General features: G+C 41.4%; 1 protein-coding gene across 1 annotated transcript in view; it reads left to right on the top strand.

The window, feature by feature from the left end:
• LOC143285595 (dynein axonemal heavy chain 5-like) overlaps positions 1-22,217 on the top strand; it is a 150,008-nt gene that overhangs the window by 40,137 nt on the left and 87,654 nt on the right. Inside the window, exons 19-29 of the mRNA XM_076592989.1 lie at positions 1,666-1,681; positions 3,035-3,120; positions 3,471-3,672; positions 7,498-7,733; positions 11,559-11,777; positions 12,154-12,455; positions 13,312-13,552; positions 14,507-14,706; positions 17,995-18,148; positions 19,147-19,310; positions 20,796-21,003. Of these exons, the coding sequence (XP_076449104.1) occupies positions 1,666-1,681; positions 3,035-3,120; positions 3,471-3,672; positions 7,498-7,733; positions 11,559-11,777; positions 12,154-12,455; positions 13,312-13,552; positions 14,507-14,706; positions 17,995-18,148; positions 19,147-19,310; positions 20,796-21,003 (2,028 nt within the window). The remainder of the gene's footprint in view (positions 1-1,665; positions 1,682-3,034; positions 3,121-3,470; positions 3,673-7,497; positions 7,734-11,558; positions 11,778-12,153; positions 12,456-13,311; positions 13,553-14,506; positions 14,707-17,994; positions 18,149-19,146; positions 19,311-20,795; positions 21,004-22,217) is intronic.

The following is a 22,217-nucleotide window of genomic DNA, read 5'->3' as shown; positions in this document are numbered from 1 at the left end:
AGAATGTGGAGGAGAGTGGTTTCGGTGCTGTGGTCAGCGCGATAGGCAGACTGAAATGGGTGGATGAGATTGTTGAAACAAAGGTGGTTGTTGAGCTGCTTGAGGACAGCTTTTTCAAGGAGTTTGGACATGAATGGAAGATTAGAAAGTGGTCGATAGTTTTTCAAAATGTTTGCGTCAAGGTTGGGTTTCTTCAGAAGAGGCCGGACGATCGCAGTTTTGAAAGTGGATGGAAACGTTCCAGTGAGAAGGGATGAGTTGACAATATTGGTGATTGTGGGGAGAAGATGTGAGACACACTGGGAAAAGACCGAGGCTTGTATAGGATCGAGCTCACAGGATTTTATTGTCATTTCTTTTAGGATTTCATGAACTTCTGTTTCAGTCAATGCATTAAAGGAATGGAGTGGAGTGCCGCTGAATTAAGGATCAGGATGGACAGGTTGGAAAGACATTTGGTCTAAGATGGTACGAATATTTTGGACTTTGTCGAAAAAGAAAGAGGAGAAGACATTGGGGAGTTCAGATAAAGTGTAGGCAGATGGAAGAGGAGTCTTTTTTGCAGTTCCAAGAAGATTTGACATGACAGAGTAAAGAGATTTGGTGGATGTGGCATCGATAACTTGAGAAGAAAGGAAGTTTGTTTTTGCTGATGAGATCATATGTTTGACTTTGTTTATTTGTTTTCGGAATATTTGATAGTGGACTTGCAGTTTTGTTGATCGCCATCGTCTTTTCAGTTGGCGACGTTTGCGTTTTGCAAGTCGAATGTCTTGTGTGTACCATGGGGCGGAGGGTCTGTCAGGGAGCATGAGGGTAGTGGGAAGTGCATGTTCATCCAGCAGTTGAGAGAGGACAGTGTTGTAATGTGCGGATACGTCGGTACGGGAAGAAATTTTGGAAAGGCGGTCAGCAGCTTGAAAAGAAAAAGTGTTAATGTTGATGGATTTCAGGTTGCGACGAGTAACAGATTTTTTGGTTCTGGTAGGTTTTGAAATATTAAGCAACAATATAACAGCAGAATGGTCGGAAGAAAGTTTGTCAGTTACAGACACTGACGCAACCATGGCATCAGAGTCACGTGCGATGAGCCAGTCCAACGTATGGCCAGATCTGTGTGTTGGTTCTGTAACGAATTGAGAGAGAGAATGAGTGGACCGAGATAGACATAGGCATTTGACATCAGTGGAAGTCTGGTTGTCGAAATGAAAATTGAAATCTCCGATGATAATAAGTTGCTTGAACGAAGGTTGTAGTAATCAAGTAGTGTTCAGAACTCATCGTGAAACTGAGAAGACGTTAGGTTATTTTACGACTAGGAGGAGGACGATAGAGACAACAGAAGATGACTGAGTGACCGGGAACACTGAGAGTGACTTCTAGCATTTCGAAGGTATCATGTGGAAAGGCGTCGTTATGGAAGGAGACGGTGGCGATGCCACCTCCACGAGACAATCGAGGAAGTGACATAGTTTTGTAGGTCAGTTGTTTAAGTTTGGGTTCGTGACCTTGTGACTTTAACCAGGTTTCGGTGAGAAATGCGATATCAAAGTTTTTTTTCAAAAATAAAATCAGAAATATAGTCAGTCTTTTGATCAGGGCAGACAGATTGAGCACTGAACAGACAGGCATGAAAGAGAACAGAGGTAAGGAGAGAGGAATCTAATGGTGAAGCAGGTGAGTCAGGCAGACAGACAGTGGAAGAAGATGGTGACTGAGCAGTGGAGGACAATGGGAAGGAAGAAAAAGGTCTGGGAGTTGAGACAGGTGTGGCAGGAGTAGGAAGCGGAGCAGAGGCTATCACTGGCACGGGGGATACATTACAGTTCGGAATATTGTCATCAGAGGGGACAATGTCACGGGAAGTAAAAATGTTAGCAGGAACACGTGTGTTGAGGTTGGAAGCAGCACAAACAGCGCCGCATAAAGTGGATCTGTCAACACACACAGGTGACACATCAGGGGTACTGGCAGTAGTGCTGTTGGGGGTCCGTACGGAAACGACAGTTTTGATGGGCTTTTGTTTTCTCTTTCCTGCTCGGCGAGTTCGTCTTCGCGGCAGGCAAGCGCCTATGCCTGTTCCTCGCAGGCGCACAACTTGGTCAGGGGTCAAAGGTGCAGGTTCGATAGCAAACAGTTCAGCGCGCGAGTACAGAACAAAGGGAGGGACGTTGCGCTCACCTTGACAAAAGCTGCCCACCTGTCCACTACCACTGAACGTTACGTTTTGCACGTGTACAGGCGTGTTGAAGGGAGATATGAATGGCGGGCCGGCGCAGTTCAAAACAGACAGGAAAGCAGAAAAAGAAATCCAGAACACAGCAAGTCTGATGTAGTCGGGGCACACACATACATCCATTGTTCGAAGGGATCCATAACGAAACACTCCGCAAAACCTAACCACACAACACCAAACACAACCAACACAATTAACAAAAATATGGAGAGCTAGAATCACTCAGCCTGTTAGGCGTGCGACCTTCACCTCTCCCCAAGACTTAGCCTGCAGAGCCACCCCCGTCTGCTTAGATGGCTAAACAGTAATGTCTCCCTTCAAACCGAGGGACAGCCATTATATAACATTAGCAAATACGAAGGAAACCTAGCTTGGTGAGTGGAGCATGCTTGTGTTTGTGCGCATATCCAAAGCACAGCATATGTGTGTGGCCTTGTGTTTGCTGGGTTATATGAGATGATAGGTATGCATGCACACGCATAGAACCTGGAAAGGAAGACACAGGGAAGAGCACTGGATAGACTTTCTTTCTTCACACGAAGTCATAACTATGACGTTCACTGTGCAACACATTTTCACACATAATTCCTCAAGGATTTTACTTTTTCCTAATTTCAGATTTGCGCATCCTTCAGTACAGGTGGTCCAGGATATATGCAGCTGATACATATTGATACATATCTTTATTTTTGCTTCAGATTGCCTTAGAAGACGAAGAAGCAGAGCATGAAGAGGTGACTGATGAGCCTGAGTCATCACATGAAGGTGACGAAGATGAACAGTTGGATGATGGAAGAGAAAATTGTTTCAAGGCTTTGTCTGACAACAAGGATATTGCTAAACTCGCTGCTCTCATTTCCACTTCTATCAACTCCAACAAACGTGTGAGTTTTGTAAACCAGGACGAAGGGGATTGTTGATGTTCGATTGTTCTGTTTCGTTCATATATGAGATTCTAGATGTGTGGAACTTCCAAACTAAAAACACGCTTTTCCAGACTCATGCAAGTCTAAACAGAAATTATCTCCAATTTTCAAATGAAATAGAAAAGATGAGACTGTTCTCTGCAAGCCGCGAGCGAGTCTTTCCTTTCGTATCCATTCTCGTCGGATGAAAATAATAATGTGTGTGCCCCGGGAAACTTTCCCTCCATGAATGAATGTAACAAGTAAGACAAACGTCTGCAGTTTATGTTATGAATTTCTTTACATGTTTCATTGACGGTGTGTTTCAGAACATGACAACAACGCTTGAACAGTTTTCACGGTTCTCCTACATCTGGTCCAAAGATCGTGAGAAAGTGTTGGAAGAATTCAGGAATACGAAGCCTCTGCTTCTGGACTACCAGGCACATATTAAGAGCTACGAGGAAGTTGAGGCTGGCATTATGGAGCTACCAGAGTTTTACGACGTGGGACCAGTCTCTCTTCTTTCAGGTGTGGAAGGTTAACGTTTGTAGATTCGAAACATTTGTAGAATTACATTTGAGCAGATATGAAGATGAATATGATATGCCTGAAAGTGTGAACACCGTGTGTGTGTGTGTGTGTGTGTGTGTGTGTGTGTGTGTGTGTGTGTGCGTGTGTGTGTGTGTGTGTGTGTGTGTGTGTGCAATATCGTTAGAAAGACAATGACATGCCAAAGCTGACTGATTCAGTGTCTTCTGATGATTTTTTAAAGAGCAGATGCAGCTTCCGTAACAACCGTTGGACAGGGAGATGGGGTGATTGGCACCAAACTTCAATAATAAAAGTGCATGAAACAACGCAAAAAAAAGGAAAAAGAAACAAAAAAAAATCTATCTGCTCTTTGTAGAACCAGTCAAATTCTTTGACATTTTCAGCAGAAGCAGTATGTAGACAAGCCTGTGAAAGATAGGATGCTGATGCAGGCTTGTCTGCATCATCAGACAATTCCATTATGGAGTAATTGCCAGGATTCTGGAGAATAAGTGTGCATCAGAACCCTGCCTTGTCACCAAAGGAATGAAGCAGGACTGTGTATCTGCATGGATGATTTCAAACAAGTGTTGGCATCATCATCTGACACGGAACAAAAGAACGGTTGTTGGACAGCCGGCTTCTGAAAACTAAGACAAAAATCCTTGAGGCACCCATCCATGACTGTATATGATTGTACCCTGGCAGTCAGCGCACATGATGACTTGAGAGAACTTCCAGACTGATTGTCTGATGCATTGAAGGCCTTCGGTTCCACAACAGCCTGAAGAAAACTGAGGTGTTGTCCAACAGGAACCGAACCATCCTGTGCCGTAACCCTGCGTCCCCTTCAATGGAACGTATTTCATCAAGTTAGACAGCTTTACTTTCCCAAACAAGTGTGTCTCCTGCATAGGCAACCTTGACAAGATCTCCAGCTACGTGTCTCAAGGTAAGCAGGTCTTTTGTATGTCATACAACCAGTTCGTAGAGACAGCGAGGCTTGAAGTTGAAGATCTGTGTCTGTAGAGCTGTCGTTCTGCCATTTTTTCTCTACGGAGGTGAGGCATGGGCACCCATCAGGCAAATGGACCAGTTCCGAGTTCAAACGCACAGCAAGATCATGGACATCTCATGAGAAGACCATTTGCCAAACTCTGAAATCCTGAGACAGGCTGGTGTGTTTAGCATAGATAATTATACCCGCCATCGAGTCATGATTTCACTGGACAGAATACAAAATAAAAATGGAGTGCAACCCAAAGAGAAAGCTCTTCTCCGAGATGGCAGTTCTGGCACTAATTACTGAGGGCCAATTCAAGCGTTACAAGTAGGCATGCACCCTAAACAAAACACAAACCGTATTCTGAGAACCTTCAACATAGCAACAGTTGAGACCTGGTTTCATTTTGGATGACTGTGCGCCTCGAGTTTCGGACTGTATTAACATCATCATCCGCGATAGTGATCTGTTTGAGACTGACGGACAACAATGATAATGTTGTTGATGGCTCAGCGAGGTTGCCTTGGATTCAGTGTAGATGAGTATCATTACTTATGCTTACTGGTACAAAAAACGAGTTAAAACAGATGGATACAAAGTATATTACATTTTCTGACTTTGAAATTTCTTTTCCTCGTTCTGTCCGCAGTCTTGGCATTCATCTGGATTCAACTCTTACGATAGACTCTCATGTGAACCACCTGTGCAAAGTTTTTTTTTCAGCTTTGAAAGATAAATAAAATCCGCACTTTTTGACATATTGACTCTGCCAACAAACTGGTTTTTGCTTTCATTTGGTTTCGCTTAGGTTATTGCAACTCCTTCTTAGCTGGCCTTCCGAATAATAAATAATGCAAGCTCCAGAAAAATTGGAATAGCGCAGCTCGAATCGTCATCTGAAAATCAGGAAGCGAAAGTGCAACAGCTCTCAAGTGGACACTTCACTGGCTGCATGTTCGAGCGAGTATATAATACAAAGTTGCTACTCTTTGTTTCCAGTGCCTCAGTTGTGACACAACGCCCTCATATCTCTCAGAGCTTCTCAGCCCACACTTGTCAAACAGAACACAAAAATATCTAGATTCCTCCCAGCTCGATGTTCCTCAATATTTTCTAGACTCTTATGGAGCTAGGTGATTCTCTGTTTTTGGGGCAGGGGATGGATTGGAGGTGTGGTTCAAATGGTTGAAAGATTGCTGATATCTACCCTGATTACCCATTATATTCTGTGAATTTTACTTTAATTCAAAATCCCTTGTATGCAAATTATAATCGTGCTTCTTGAATACATGTATACAGATTTTATCTGTGATTGCTGTCATCTTCGTTGTCTACTCAGGTTTTTGTACATATTTGATGGAGTGTAAGAGGGTATGTATTGTTGGAATTGGAAATTGTGCTTTTATAGAATACATATGCTTTTAGGAATTTTATGATTCTTTTATATCTCTATATTTTTTCTAGGTGTTTACTCGATTTAGAACTAGATTTGTAAAGCGTTTAGAGCTTTATTTAGCTTGTATTGCACTAAAAAATAAATCATTAATAATTCCTGTGCATGTTTCAGAGGTAAGAACGTTTCTCGACCCATAACGATCTGATACCGAAGTAATCTTCCGTAACAAAAAAACAAACAATTACTAATCACCTCGCATCTCCTACCTTACCCCCACCCCAATCACGTCTGCCTCTTCAAAACAAGCCTGTTATTCGTATGGAATTGAACTCTCAACATGAACGACAACTTGTAATATTTGATACGACAGTTCATAGATTTGCAGTCATCATTTCGTTGCAGCAGAAATTTAATCTGCTATTGAAATGTTCATGAAAGGCACAACAGTTTTCTGGAAAAAAAAATTAGAAATACGTTTTCAACTGTCCTTATAATATGATATTGTAATCACATTTAGTTAACAGTGTTTGTCCTTCATATTTTCGAAGTTCGTATCATAAGACCAACTATAGCATATATTTTACAAATTCAGAAAATTATTATATTGCAAGTCGTAGCAATCATCTTTATAATGCCACGCTAGACTGGTTTAGGAAGTCTAAGCTTATGACTTCCTGGCCAGTGTAGTGCTGAGAAACGTCATTCAATAATTGACTCAGTGGTCCATTTTGAAACTTAATGTTCTTGTAAAATTCATTCATTTAAAAACGAGAAAATTCCTGACATTCCACTGGCATTATATATGAATTTCATGATTATGGTTTGGAGGTCACATTCCTGTCCATAAAAAATTCCAGGCTAAAGAGATGGGCTGTCAATTGTATTGTTGACGAGGGCAAGACATAATGTTGCTTTGGGGAACATTCACATCTTGCTCTTCGCCATCACACAGCGTGAAACCAAAACAAAATTTGAATGTCCTTTTTACCAAACGGCACAGATCCAGGTTTACATCTTGTTTAAAACACATGTCGGTATGTTGGAAATAGTCCCAAATAATGGGACAGAATTATGAAAGAAATAGTCCCAAATAATGGGACAGAATTATGAAAAAGCCATCTTCCTCGTCCCATTTTCGGTCTCTGGAGTGTAGGGTTTTACCGTTGTGTTTCTGCCACTCTTCTTTTGTAGTCTGTACAAAAAAACGCATACATGTTTGTGTATGCTTGTTTTATGTATTGCATTTAACCTATCCAACATAGCGAAAAAAAGAGCCCAGATTTTTTGTCACACTCACAGGCAGATGGAGGATTTGTTTTGCTTTTATGTTTGTCATGAATTGATATTGATAAAGATATAATCTATCATCTTAGACGTTTTAATTTATGTGTACCAGTGCATATTTTTGTTTCCCTTCTTGTAGCAAAACTCAAGCTGGGTCTGTGCGCTGAAACCAAAGCCTGGAAAGTGGCGTATGGAAAAGAGGCCAACAGCCAGTACGGCCAACTCATGAAGACAGTGTTCGACTTCACTGAAGACATCATGAAACGTTTGAGTCGACCAATTAAAGACTTGGATGACATCCGCTATGCTATTGCAGCGTTGAAGGAACTACGGGAAAAAGAAATTGAAATTGACATGAGCATCAGCCCCATCGAGGTTTGTTACTTTCGGAGTCATGTTGAAAGTGTGGGTTAAAGTAAAATAGATTCCATTGACCAGTCACCGTGCTAGCAGCCCAGGTTCAGATATTTTTGCGACAGTTTTTCATGAAATTGTGTAAGACAGGGGAGAAAAAAGTAGTACATCATGTTAAAATTCAACCCCATATAAAGTTTTCGGGATCAGAAAAGACGTCATCAGCAGAAATGACGTCAGCAGAAGTATGGTTAAGGTCTTACGTCATGGGTAATTGGTCAAAGGAAGTGACGTCATCGGTCATGTGATCGGAACTCACGTCATAGATACTGACGCCATCATGACAGCATAATGTGACAGGAACTAACGTTACAGGTCTTGGGATCGGAAATCACGCCATAGTTCATTAATTAGAAACGACATCATTGGAAGAAGTGACAACTATCGTGATGACATTGTACGCTTACATAACCGTAATCGTCGAAGGTCTAGAGGGAAATGCGTATTCCCGCGCACGTCTCTAAGTCGGGATTGTATGTAGGCATACATTAATATAAGGAAATACATACAATTAATAGTAACGTATAATATTGTATTTTAGTAATAGTTATGTTTTACATGATCTGGCACTTAGATATCACATTCATTAATACCAAACAGAACGTCGTTTTTGACGGCATCCAGAACAGCTTGCTCGGTGATGGGTGACACACCTTGAAACGATTAGAGCGCAGGGAAACCTGATTGCATGATTTGTTTGATGTGTTCTATTGTTTTTGTCTTTACCATTCGCATTCCCACATTTCATTCACAGTTTCAGTTTCAGTAGCTCAAGGAGGCGTCACTGCGTTCGAACAAATCCATATACGCTACACCACATCTGCCAAGCAGATGCCTGACCAGCAGCGTAACCCAACGCGCTTAAATTCACAGCGTCTCTTAATCCTCACGAAGATATGTGGTGATGTCCGTGTTTTCCGAGTTCTAGAGTGGTTTGTCATTCACATGATTGGTCTCTTTGCCCTGAGTGGGATGATAGTCATGCCTGTGAAACAAACACCTTTGAAACTGGTACACGGTGTGATGTTCAGCGTTCCCACCCATCCACCAGAGGTATCAGCGCTCTAAACTATGTTCTTTTCCATTGTACTCGTGTTTTGTCTATGAATGTTGCGTGTATACATCCACTCTAACCGTTCTTTCGCCTGTTGTCCATACACATCCTTTCTTTCTGGTTTGAACCTGTCTCTTGCCTTTTCACAGTGGGATGTTCTGTAAGCATGGGTTGCATGACTGCCCGGAGGAAAAACGCATTTACATCGAAGTTTTAAAGACAGGTTTGTGTGGGTTATTGCGAATGAACTTTTCGTCTTTTTCGTGGTAAATGATGAAAAATGATGGAGGAACCACCATTGATATTGTCATGCAATGTATGTGCATCTCTTTGGTTTTCGTTTAAGAGAGATAAGTAGGTGTCAGGAGGAGGGTCGTTTCTTTCAGAGTGTCCAATTCGGTGACATACTCGTAGCAAAAGAACCCTTTTGTTCCACCACCCCAAACGCAGCCAGATCCTTGCTGTATACAAATCTGGGGAATTCGCAATGTCCAAAAAAACCTTGAGTGTGCGGCAATACAGATGTACAGGTCGTTACGTTTCACTACAAAGGTAAACGTGTTTTAATTTTCTGGTTTGTCTTCTTTCGAGTCTGTTAAGCCAACATTTCTTCTTCTTCCACAAGGTCAAACCCGTTTTGTTTGAGCAGATCATCGGCTTCTGTGTAATCTTTCGGATCAGACAAGTTTACAAACGGCCGAATCGGATAGGGTTTGATCACATTGAGATCGTACTTTGAAAAATTGAACCCCATCACGGGATGTTCGTGAGCGAGAATGTGGAAGGTATTAATTGACTCATCCTCCTACATGGGGTCAATGATAGCGTCTAATTTAGAAAACGTCTGCTCAAATCATTCCCAGAGTAGAGAAAAAGACATCTCTGAAATCTGTTCCAAATAATCCACCGTGTTGTTGGTAAGAGTTTGCGGATCCCCATCACTCACAAAACAGTGAGGCTCTGCAAACCCAGGGACGAAAGACGCGACACAGAGAGGAACGTGTCTGGGCTTCTATATTGTGTTACTGTCTGTTTGTTTCGTGTTTTCGTGTTTGGTAGGCCGTTCATAGCGCATCAAAATAAAAACACAGCATCATACGAAAACACGAAATCGGGGTCAACTGAAATACCGTAATGACATAGTTGTTGTGACACCGATTCTGATGGTGTGTAAACCCCTCATGTGTACGTTTCTTTCGTCAGACTGCCTTGACACGCGTTCTCGTGTTTATGTAATTGGTGTAGTGTATGCCAGAGTTTTCCACACGTGAAGCAAACCAACGCATATCCTAATTTGTCTATGTCAGTAATGTGCATCAAATGTTGTTTGTAGAGTAGAACTCAAGTGTCTGCGTGTTTGTAGTCACTGCGACGAACATGCAGAAGTCAGGAGGTGTTTCGAACATGCAGAAGTCAGGAGGTGTTTGCGTTTCGTCAAATTCAAATACATCTAGGTTGACCTGAAATACGTTTTCAACAGATTTTAGTTCAGAGAGAGTGACACCAGGAAAGTGTAGGAAGAGAAGTGGACCCTGACCATCACTGAAAGAGAGCCGTGGTTGGTTTTGAAGAGAAAGGAAAGAAGCGTGAAGAGCGTGACAATGAAAGAAACAAAGTCAAGAAACCGTGTGGTTTTTTTGTTTTTGTTTTTCTATAATCTGTTTGGACAGTGTGTAGGAAACGGTTGTTTGCAATGAAATCGGGCGACACGCACAATCGATAGGAAAATCAGGAGGGGGAAGACAAACAATGTACTTAACATGATATTCTGAACGGAGTAGCGAACGTTATTTTTGAACGTACCCCAAAATGTCATGGTCATTCAAGTCAGGAAGAAAATCCTGGTTAGAATTAATGAGCCGAGGTTTTTCTAGAGTGGCTTGGTTGTTTTGACCTGCATGAAAGAAAGAAAGATATCCCTGATCTTTGTGTTTGAGGAGGAACGAATGAGAACAGTTTTTTTTTTTGTACCGTTTGTTTTACACATGGAAAGGATTCAAAAGCTGGTCATTCCACCTGCAGAATATGAAGTAGCATCGAAGAAATATGTTGATACAGACTGAACTTATACAGATACTCCAAACAAACAAATACATGGATTAGTACAATCCCGACTAAGAGACGGGCGCGTGACTATACATAAAGTGATGTTTATTTGACGCAATTTCCGATCACATGATCTGTAACGTTAGTTCTTGCACGTTATGCTTAAGTCATGATGACGTCAATATTTATGACGTAAGTTACGGTCACGACCTATGACGTCACTTTCTATGGCCCATGATGTCAGACTCTACCCTTCTGCGACGTCATTTCCGCTGATGACTTTATTTCCGGCTCCCTAAGCTCCATAAAAAAATTATGGGGGGAGGGGGGATCTTTATTTTTCATTTTCATTTATTATTTTTTTATTTTTTTTACATGATATTCTACTTTGGGGACCTATATGAATTATCAAAACTTATGTTGAAATAATGTGAATGGAAACGATAAAAAAACCTCTTCTCTTTCTTGAAAGCCTTAAATTAGAGAAAAGGAACGAATGACTATACGGTTAAATTCCAATGAATGTAAGCATTATTACAACAATAAAACAACATGATTTCAGATTAAAGGATTTTTCAAGCAGGAGCAAATTCACCACCTATTCATGTCAGTTTACTGAACCAGAAGCCCTTGTTAACAATTACGAGTGAGTCATATAATGATCATGCACATTCTTTTGTTCCCAGGAATCATTTGCCATGCTGGCTAAATATGAAATGCCAGTACCTCAGTCTCAAATGGAACAATGTGACACACTGCGCTACAGCTGGGAGAGGCTTGAAGAAACTGCCATGAAGGTGTCCAACCATCTTGTTGACATTCAGCCTGGCTTCAGAGAAGATCTGATTAACAACGTCAAGACCTTCAACACAGACTGCACTGAATTCTACGGCAATTATGACGAGGTTTGTTATCTGACAAAAAGGGTAAAGAGAGTGGGGACAAGTATTGCAGAACCCGTCTGGCACAAGCCATCCAACATTCCAGTACACACAGTTACATTCAGGGTTTTGCGGTTTCCATCTGTCAGTGTAGGAAGTGACCACTTTATGTCATTGCCTTCCAATTCATTAATAATGCTGTGATGTGGAAGATAAAGTAATTATTCGTGGTTGTGGTAGGAAATCATTTCAGTTAGTTTCATTTCTTTCCGGGTCATAATGGTGGTGATGCATCTTTGGTTTTCCTGTGTTTCTACATTCAGACTGTGTTCTCTTTAATAAATAATTCGTTGTCATGCGTTTTGAATGCTGATACAACCCCAACGCGACTGTTTCACAGAATGGGCCCATGGTGCCGGGAGTGCCCCCTCGGGAGGCCTCAGAGAGACTGCTGGTGTTCCAGAATAACTTTGACACTCTGTACCGCAAGTACATCACGTACACTGGAGGCGAGGAACTGTTTGGTCTGGAAGTCTCTGATTATCCCGAGCTGCTGAGAATCAAGAGGGAACTGACGCTGCTCCAGAAACTCTATGGTCTGTACAACAATGTGATTGATGCAGTTCGTGGCTACTACGACATCTTCTGGGTTGAAGTGGACATTGAGAAAATCGAAGGAGAGCTAGCAGATTTTCAGAACAGGTATCAAGATATTGGTGTACTAGTTTAAGTTCTTTTGTTGTTTTTTGACTCACGGTTTTTGATTGTCTTTGTGTGTGTGTGTGTGTGTGTGTGTGTAATGAAAGTTAACGTCGACATTTTTTCATCAACCGCATAATTTTATGGTAGAGATAATGGGTTGGAAGACAGGTATCGGCACAACCTACCTAGGCATCACATTTATGAAGACGTTACACATCAACAAAAGCTATTAAACTTATTTCGACAAAGCGATAAAACTATCAGGGATTAATTCACCAGTTCGAAATTCAAGTTGTGTTAAACTGATACTAATATGATTATCCCTGTTGCTGTCTACGGAACGATCTTTCCTTGGACCAGTTTCTTTCATTCTCAGATGTCATCCAATATAACATTACGAAAGCTTCCCGAAATAAAACTTTACATTTTTTATCATTATTTAAAATCACCAATCTTTTGTTGTCAGTCTGATTACGCTGGCAATTTTTATATTCAGTTTAGCTTTTTTCTCGCATGGGTCACGAAAGCCTTTGTACATACAAAATGTGTTTGGCATTATAGCCCGTTTACATTTCCAAAACACTTTTTTAATGATTGTATCAACGTTGTGGATTTCAAGTTATAAACAAAGTGGACACGAAGGTTTCAAAATAACATTTGCGATTTCAGAACAAATAATCCTTTTTCTGTTCTATGATTTATGTCATGGAGTAATTAAAGAGCCTGTCACATGTCAGTTGTGAAGTCATCGTCTCTGTCCTTGGAAATCTAACAACAACAAACTCCAAAGTGTATTGAAGTGTGCAATTTCAATATGGAATTGTTTCTCACTGCTGTTTTCTTCTGACTACACAAGGTGTCGAAGGTTACCCAAGGCACTGAAAGACTGGCCAGCGTTTGAGGAACTACGGCAGAAAATCGATGATTTCAATGAGATGGTGCCATTGCTGGAACTGATGGCCAACAAAGCCATGAAAAAGCGTCACTGGAAACGCATGGAAGACCTGACTGGCACTCATTTTGACGTGGAGAGTGACAGCTTCACGCTAAGGAACATACTGGAAGCTCCTTTGCTGAATAATAAGGATGATATCGAGGTTTGTCAATGCAGAGAATGCAGTGATTTTGCATGTAGTTTTAAGCCGATTACAAGCTTTTTGGAATAGTTAATCAAGTGTACCGAATAGTTAATCAAGTGTACCAAGCAGATGAGAACAGTTCGGGCGAAGGGATAAATTTTGGGCGTATTAACTTTCAAAAAAAAAAAAAAGAAGAGGAAATACCCGTTTCTTTGGGAATGGTGGTTTTTTTTTTTCCCTCAAGGCCTGGTCAGTGTTCGGTCTGTGCGTATGTGAGGCCTCTGCCCTTACGCCCCGCTCCCCCCCCCCCCCCCCCCTTTTTTTTTTTTTTTAAAGAGCTGTGGTGTAGTGTACATGGATCAGTCTGCGCATTGACGTCTGTTTGAAACTGAAACTGTTTTTTTTTAAATTTTTATATATTTAAAAAAAATTCCATCAAGGCTCTGATAGCTAGATGCTTTTTTTTTTTTTTTGACACATCCTTCAGATGATAGTATGAGAGCGCAATATCATCTCGTCTGTCTTGACGCTTAATTAATGCATGTCATTGTGTATGGATGTCTGAGTGTGGGTGTGTGGGTGTGCATTTGTACGTTTGTGTGGATGTGTACGCATGCGTGAGTGCACACGGGTTCACGGAGATTGGCCCTTTTACATTCCTGCTTTTATTCAAATCTTTTGCTTTCTAGCATCTTTGTCTTCTTATATTTTTGTGTATTCTTCGTTTATTTCGTTTAATCATTTTATTTCATTTTATGTCAGTGTTTTACACAATCCTATGATATGCTCTCCAGGCCTGATCAGCGCGTTGGTTTATGCAAAGATCAGGCATCTGCTTCTGTCTTCCCCTCAGCAGATGTGGTGTAGCGTATATGGATCTGTCCGCACGGTCTGAAACTGAAACTAAATTGACACAAGACATTTTGCTGCTATCATATCCATTTCAAGTTGGGCATTATGTGCTGATTTCAGGACATCTGCATCAGTGCTGTGAAAGAGACAGACATTGAAGCCAAGCTGAAGCAGGTCATTTCTGACTGGACAGACCAAGAGTTACAGTTTGGACATTTTAAGAACAGAGGGGAATTGTTGTTAAAGGGTGACAAGATCACAGAGCTGGTCTCCACGATGGAAGATTCTTTGATGGTCCTTAGTTCTCTGCTGAGCAACAGGTGAGCAACAGGACTGTGTGTCATTTCGATTTCCTTTGTGAAATAAACGTTTCTCTCTATCTGTCTGTCTGTCTCTCTGAATATCTCTCTTTCTCTCCCTTTCCTGCTCTGTCTGTCTGTCTGTCTCTCACTCTCTCTCCCACCCCCATTATTGTTCTGATATTATGCACGTCCATATCACTAGAGCTGTACAGCTAATGACATTAAACATTTCAGTGTTCAGTTTTCAGTGTTAAGTGTTCAGTGTTCTCTGTTTCTGTCTCTTTCTCTGACTCGCTGTCTCTGTCTATCTGTCTGTCTGTCTCTCAATGATAGCTGTTGCTCATTTTGTCGTAATGAAATTGAAAATTAAGTATACTTGCAGGATCTCAGAGAGGAATTAAGACCAGCTAAGTATTACAGATATCCGTCAAACTTTCGTTGATTCTGGCCTGTGAAAAAACTGACACGAAAACAAAAAGTTCTTTGTTTTTTCTGAGAACTTAGCCGTGGAAAAGAATATCCCAACGCTATTTCAGTTAATGCATGATGTTTATCTTTGACACTGTGCACTCCTATTGTTATGGCCCAGAGACCTGACAATCACTCAAAATATTTCTTTAAATTTTGACTCTGTCTCTCCCTCTGCCTCTCTCTTTCTCTCTCTCAATATATGTATATATCCCGTTCTCTCTCTTTCGGTCTCTCTCTCTCGTTCTCTCTCTGTGTGTCCTTCAGAAGGGGCCATGGCCTGTACTGATTAAACATTTCGAGTTCTCTCTCATTCCCTCCCCCCTTCTCTCCGTCCGTCCCTCATTATTGTTCTGATATTTACTCTCATGTCACAAAAGCTGTACAACCAATGACAGTAAAAATTTCAGTGTTCTCTGTCTGTCTGTGCCTCTCCCTCTCTCTCTCCCACTGTCTGCTGTCAATCAAAACAAGATAACTGGAACATTTTTTCTAGATTTTACGATGATCACGGAATACTGATAAACAAATTAAATGGGTATACTCAAACCAAGTCAGCTATTTCATTTTTCCGGACTTACCTGGAAAAGAGAACACAGCGTGTTTACTTAAACGGAACATATTCTTCTGAAGGTCATGTAGATCGTGATGTACCGCAAGGCTCTATTCTTGGACCACTACTCTTTTGCATCTTATAAACAACTTGCCGATGCACATATCACCGAGCAACGTCATCTGCGATCTGTTCGCTGATGACAGTCTCCTTCATTGCACTTACTTTGGCCATTCGCTCCCTGTGGAGCATATGCCATCAATGACGTTTCTCCACCGAACTCCCTCCAGCTGGATCCGAGCCTCCTTAGCTGTGCTTCGGTGTCCCGCCTCCAGCTGTTCTTGGGCCATCCTCTCTTCCTTCTCTCCTGAGGGTTCCAGGTCAGGGCCTGGTGTGTAGTGCTGGATGGCGATGTCCTCAAGGTATGGCAAATCCACCCCCACTTTCGTCTCAGGATCTGTTTCTCCACTGGTTCCTGTCCCCCTCTTTGCCACAGGTCCTCATTTCTAATTTTGTCTGGTTAACGGAGCTTAAAAATGAGCCTCAGACAACTGTTGATAAAGGTCTGGATTTTCTGTAGCATCTTTTTGGTTATTCTCCAATTCTCTGAACCGTAGAGAAGGATGGACTTGACGTTGGAGTTGAGGATGCGTATTTTTGTTGTTGTGATTTCTTTGAAGGACCAGAATGATGTTCTTGAGGGTGATGAAGGCTGCTCTAGCTTTGCCTACTATGGAAGTGACATCTTTGTCAGCGTCGACCTGTTTGTCAGCAATGTTGCCGAGACAGCTGAAAGAGTCATTCATGTATCGGCTCACAACCTGCAAGGCCAGGCTGGTCTTCTTGCTGCTTATTTTCAGGATGTGGTTTCCAGCTTGGTTGTCTTGTCCTGTATCTGGTTGTTGTTGTGCGACAGGAGGGCCAAATCATCAGTGAAGTCGAGATCGTCCAGTTGTGTCCAGAGGGTCCATTCCCCTTCATTATAGCGACACCGAAATTAATATAGTACAATCATCGCTGCAACAAGGAATGAATTTCAGACTGGTGTTATCAAAATCATATTGAACTTAACCCACATCACAAGACAAAATATATGATACTGAGAGTGACACCAAGACGAAACCACCAACGCATGCCTCTCACTTTAAATCTCGAGGTAAACAACAACTCAACTGAACAAGTTCATGGACATCGCGTTCTTGGGGTAATCATTGATAAAGAACTGAACCGGTAAGCTCATATCAACCATGAACGCAAACAGTTAGCTCGCAACTTGTTCTCACTCAGTAAACTTACATATTGTGGCGATGTTTCAATCCGTAAATCAATCTTCGGGGCTCATTGTTTTTCTCACATCAATCAAGTTTGGAGCGGTCCTCAAAGTACATAAAAACATGTAACCACCATACCTCAGTGACTTTGTTCAAAGGGCATCAGAGCGTTACGATTCAGACAGTTATATTCTGCCTCGTGTACGCATTGACCTATACAAATCTAGCTTTGCATTTTTGGACCATCTGTTTGGAACTATCTTTTTTCGTCAATCAAGACTTGCGATTCATTATGGTCTTTCAAGTCAAGCGTACAAGAACTTCTGCTCTACAAACAATAGGCCCCCAAAAGCAAATTAACAAGCTGAAAAACATCATGCCATTTTTTGTGAAATGTATATGTTGTCTCTGTTCCTTTACATACATTGAAATTTGTTGTTTTTTAAATTTCCTTTTCAGTCTCGTGCTCTTTATGCATTACTTGTTCGCATTACTTGTACGAAAATGTGTGTGTGGGGTGAGTGGGTGGGTGGGTGGGTGTGAGTGTGTGAATGTTTCTTTTGTTACATTTTGTTACATGTTTTACAGTAGTATTTACCAACATTATTTCTATTGTGTCGTTATCGTTATTGGTGTTATTTTTGTCACAAGGACAGATTGGAAGACTAGGCATTGCCTAAATTCGTTATCCTTGTGTAATAAAGTCTTTGAATCTTGGATCTTCTCTCTCTCTCTCTCTCTCTCTCTCTCTCTCTCTCTCTCCCACTCTCTCTCTCTCTCTCTCTCCCCATCTGTCCCCCTCTCTCAATGACTCTCTGTCTCTCTCTCTCCCCTCTCTCGCTCTCAGAGTGAAAGGGCAAGCGGCCTAACCCCCCTGGGATCAGCGCTTGTTTTCTCCATAGATCTTCAGCATCCTTAGAAAATGTTTGTGCATATGGGGTCCATTAATAGCTTTGTGTCCATTTGATCATCATTCCTCGTTGACGTGGTCTTTTTTCTGTCGTTTCTTTCCAGATACAACACCCCGTTCAAGAAGCAGATTCAGACTTGGGTTGGCAATCTGTCCAACTCCAATGAGGTGATAGAAAACTGGATGGCTGTGCAGAACCTGTGGGTCTACCTGGAGGCTGTCTTCGTGGGTGGTGACATTGCCAAACAGCTGCCTCAGGTACATTACCGTTCTTATTAAGGGGATGTCGTCGTCGTTGTTGTTGCTGCTAATCAGGTTAAAACTAAATAACTGGTTTGTGACTCTTAGGAGTGAATAAAGAGTCTGTCTGTGTTACCACCCGGTCTCGTGTGTGTGTGTGTGTGTGTGTGTGTGCACGCACACACGCGTGCGTGTGTGTATGTGTGTGTGCGCTAGACTTACACAAGACATTTTGCCGCTCCTGGTATTGGAATAAATGCGGTAGAAAGGTAGTTTTGAATAAGACATTTCCAGTCGCCCCTTTTATGGTGATGGTGAGATGTCACCGGTTATAATCATCACTTTAAAGCATGTAGGCACGATATAGTTCGCATTTTCTATCAACTTTTTCGTATGTTGTTAAATCATGGTGAAGGTGCAATCCTTGAAATTCATGGTCAGTGGTCAAATGTCATTGTCACAACTTGGCGTATGAATAACACTTCCAAAGGCTTCTAGGCATATATAGAAAAAGATGAAATGTTAAACAGAATTTTGGAGATAAGGTTTGCATCCCAGCACACAACTTGCGGAACGACAAAGACTTGTTTTCTGATAGCGAGCAAACGAGTTCAAAACTGGTATTTATTTTGTGGATTTTGGCTCTTGCTAGCCAAAACTAATTGTCTGCCGGTCTGAATTCTGATCGAATGATTAACTGAGCTTCATGTTTAATCAGCTGTCGGTATCTATCCTGCACTCCTCACATTCTTTACATTGTTTTTTCTTCTTTTTCGGATGGGAATTGGTGTGGGATCCTTTTTCCCGAAAAAACAGAAATGCCACGGAGGCATTGCTTGTATTGTTTTGTTTGTTTTGGCGCATGAAACTTGCCTCAAACAAGCCTTGAGTACATTTCTTTTTATAATGTTATCATAGATGTTTGTCATTTGCAAAGAATTATATTGTGCGTGTATGAATTGAAAAGAAAAAGTAAGAGGAGATTTTAACCATTTACGGTTTTAACCACCAAACAGGAAGCAAAACGTTTTAGCAACATCGACAAGGCCTGGGTGAAAATAATGACGCGAGCACATGAGACACCTAATGTGATCCAGTGTTGTGTTGGGGATGATACACTGATGCAGCTTCTACCTCACCTAATGGAACAGTTGGAAGTTTGTCAGAAATCACTGTCTGGGTAAGTACTGCTGACACGATCATTTCTTTTAATAAAATCACAACACTCTGATGGAATGACTGCATTAAAGACGTTTCCATGTCCTTATCGTCGTGAAAGGTGCACCGTTTAAGAGATCATTCTCGAAAATCATTGACACATTTGACAAAATTGAAGCAGGTAATTACTAGTCGTTTCCCCTCTTTGCGGAAAATAACCAGTCCCAATTTCAATTCATCTTCACGGGCATTCGTTTTCCTGATGAACACGTTGTCCAAACGTATTAACAATTAAAAAAAAAAAGCATAATAAACACGATTTCATACTCGTGGGTAATATCAATAACACAGCAAAGCAAAGCAAAACCAAACCGAAAAAAGTACTGATAGAAAAAACAAACAACATACTATTGACAGACAAATCATACTATTAACGGTCACATGAAAAAGCAATAACACTAATAGTCTTCCGTACTCCGTCATCTAATCAAGCACCCCCAGAAGCCAAAGTAACTAAAATAGGCGCAATCATGAATATGGATTAGTTCTTCATAGCCATCTGATTAATGAAGATGATTATAAAAGTGAAGGTAACAAACCACCGATAATTATTTCAGCAATAACGTAATGTTGAAAAGAAAAAAGCAATGTTCCATTACAAACCTTGTTTATAGTTAACATGTAGCAAACTGGTTAATATACTAATTATTTGAAGCGATCATTCCTATATTAACGCTTGTATGCTTTACATCCGATGAAAGTCATCTGTCTGTCTGTTTAGTTACCAATGTATCTTATGTTTTTGCTAGTGTGTAAGTGGTTTGCATGATCCCACTAGAAGTATGTCGATGTATGTTCTTTTTTTCGATTGGGTACTTGATTTTATGTTTTTCTTGTGTTTTGTTTAATTGTTTTGTTATTTATTTGTATTACTTTTTATCACAACAGATTTCTCTGTGTGAAATTCGGGCTGCTGTCCCCAGGGACAGCGCGTCGCTACACTACAGCGCCACCCATTTTTTGTATTTTTTCCTGCGTGCAGTTTTATTTGTTTTTCTTATCGAAGTGGATTTTTCTACAGAATTTTGCCAGGAACAACCCTTTTGTTGCCGTGGGTTCTTTTACGTGCGCTAAGTGCATGCTGCATACGAGACCACGGTTTATCGTCTCATCGGAATGTCTAGCGTCCAGACCACCACTCAAGGTCTAGTGGAGAGGGAGAAGATATCGGCGGCTGAGCCGTGATTCGAACCAGCGCGCTCAGATTCTCTCGCTTCTTGGCGGACGCGTTACCTCTAGGCCATCACTCCACATCTCATTTCTCTGGTTAAATAAAACTTCGTTTCGTTTCGTAACGCCTCCCCCTCCCCTCCCCCCACCTCATCCTCTGTGTGTGTGTGTGTGTGTGTGTGTGTGTGTGTGTGTGAACCCACACTTCGTTCTTTCTTTTATTTTGAACTTGATAATTATGTTCACTTACTCCACTATTACTTTCCTTGGTGGCAAGGTATCTCGAGAAAAAACGTCTGGCCTTTCCACGGTTCTTCTTCGTTTCTGACCCCGCCCTGCTGGAGATTCTGGGCCAGGCCAGTGACCCGCACACTATCCAGGCTCACCTGCTCAGCATCTTTGACAACACCAAGTCTGTCAAGTTTGACGAGAAGCAGTATGAGCTTATCAAGACCATCGTGTCGTCTGAGGATGAAAGAGTAGAGGTAAAACAGGATAGTTTTAGTTCGACGGTACTGTTTATTATTTTTTTCATCTCGCTCATTTTTTGGCTTACGTATGTAAACAAAGTGAGTCCAAGTAATAACCATGTTTTGCTTGTCCGTGTGTGTGTGTGTGTGTGTGTGTGTGTGTGTGTGTACGCGTGCATATATATCCAAACTCGTGCTGTGTTTTTGTTTGCATGTGATTTTCAGTTTAGTTTTTAATGCTTAGTTTCCCTTGCACTGAAGGTTATATTTGTCTAGAAACACATGTAATCAAATTCTACATTTGGATCACCAGTATTGCAAAAATACATGATCAGATTCCATCAAAAACCGGTCAAGCATTACACAGTAGAATCTACTTCAAGGAGCATACATAAACACTGACAATCGTTTCACAGAAGTTATATCAATCATTACTTGGAAGGGATTTATATATTTTGCAAATCGCTATCCCAACACACACACGCGCGCGCGCGCACGCACGCACGCACGCGTGCACACACACACACATGCACATACACAGAACTCAAAGGACTGAGTTTTGGGGTAGGCGTGGGGGACGTTTTCTTGATATGAAAATCACACTTGCATATCATCGGATGTGTGGTTACAAGTCACAAAGAACATAATGTGCACTTTGTAAAACCAAAATTTAATAGACAATTTTGATAGTTTCAGCTTGACAGAAAAACTAAGACATCAACCTGGTATCACAAAGTTAATGAAAAACCCTTCTCGACTAGTCGGGTTGTCTCTTTCCAACTGGGCATTGTTTAGTCTTTGCGATAGTATGTGCCACATGTACACAAGAATGTGCATTTTAAGTTGATCTTGCAGCATTTGCACCTTTCTCTACACACCACTGTGCAGGAGCAATGAATCAGTTCACATAAAGTTTCTTAAGCTTTTGCAGAATGGTCCACAAAAGTCTTCCCCTCTACTTCTCACAATCCCCACCGTTCTACCTCCAGATGTAAGCACTCTCGGATAAACTGCTCGTTGTGTGCCGTTCAAGAGCTGCTGATGTGGGTGGAGTATTTTCCAACGTTTTCTTTTCTTTAGCGAGGAGAAAGGCTGTCTGACTATGCTGACGACACACAGCCTGCTCAGACAATCAGACAGGGCAACAAACTGCTCAACAATGTACTCAGGGACTTTGTCTGGTTATCCATCATCATCAGGAAAGCATTAGTAGTTTGCTTACACAGTCC

This window comes from Babylonia areolata, chromosome 9 (genome assembly GCF_041734735.1).
Source record: "Babylonia areolata isolate BAREFJ2019XMU chromosome 9, ASM4173473v1, whole genome shotgun sequence".
NCBI classification, from domain to species: domain Eukaryota; kingdom Metazoa; phylum Mollusca; class Gastropoda; order Neogastropoda; family Buccinidae; genus Babylonia; species Babylonia areolata.
This window is presented reverse-complemented; position numbering and strand designations above follow the sequence as displayed.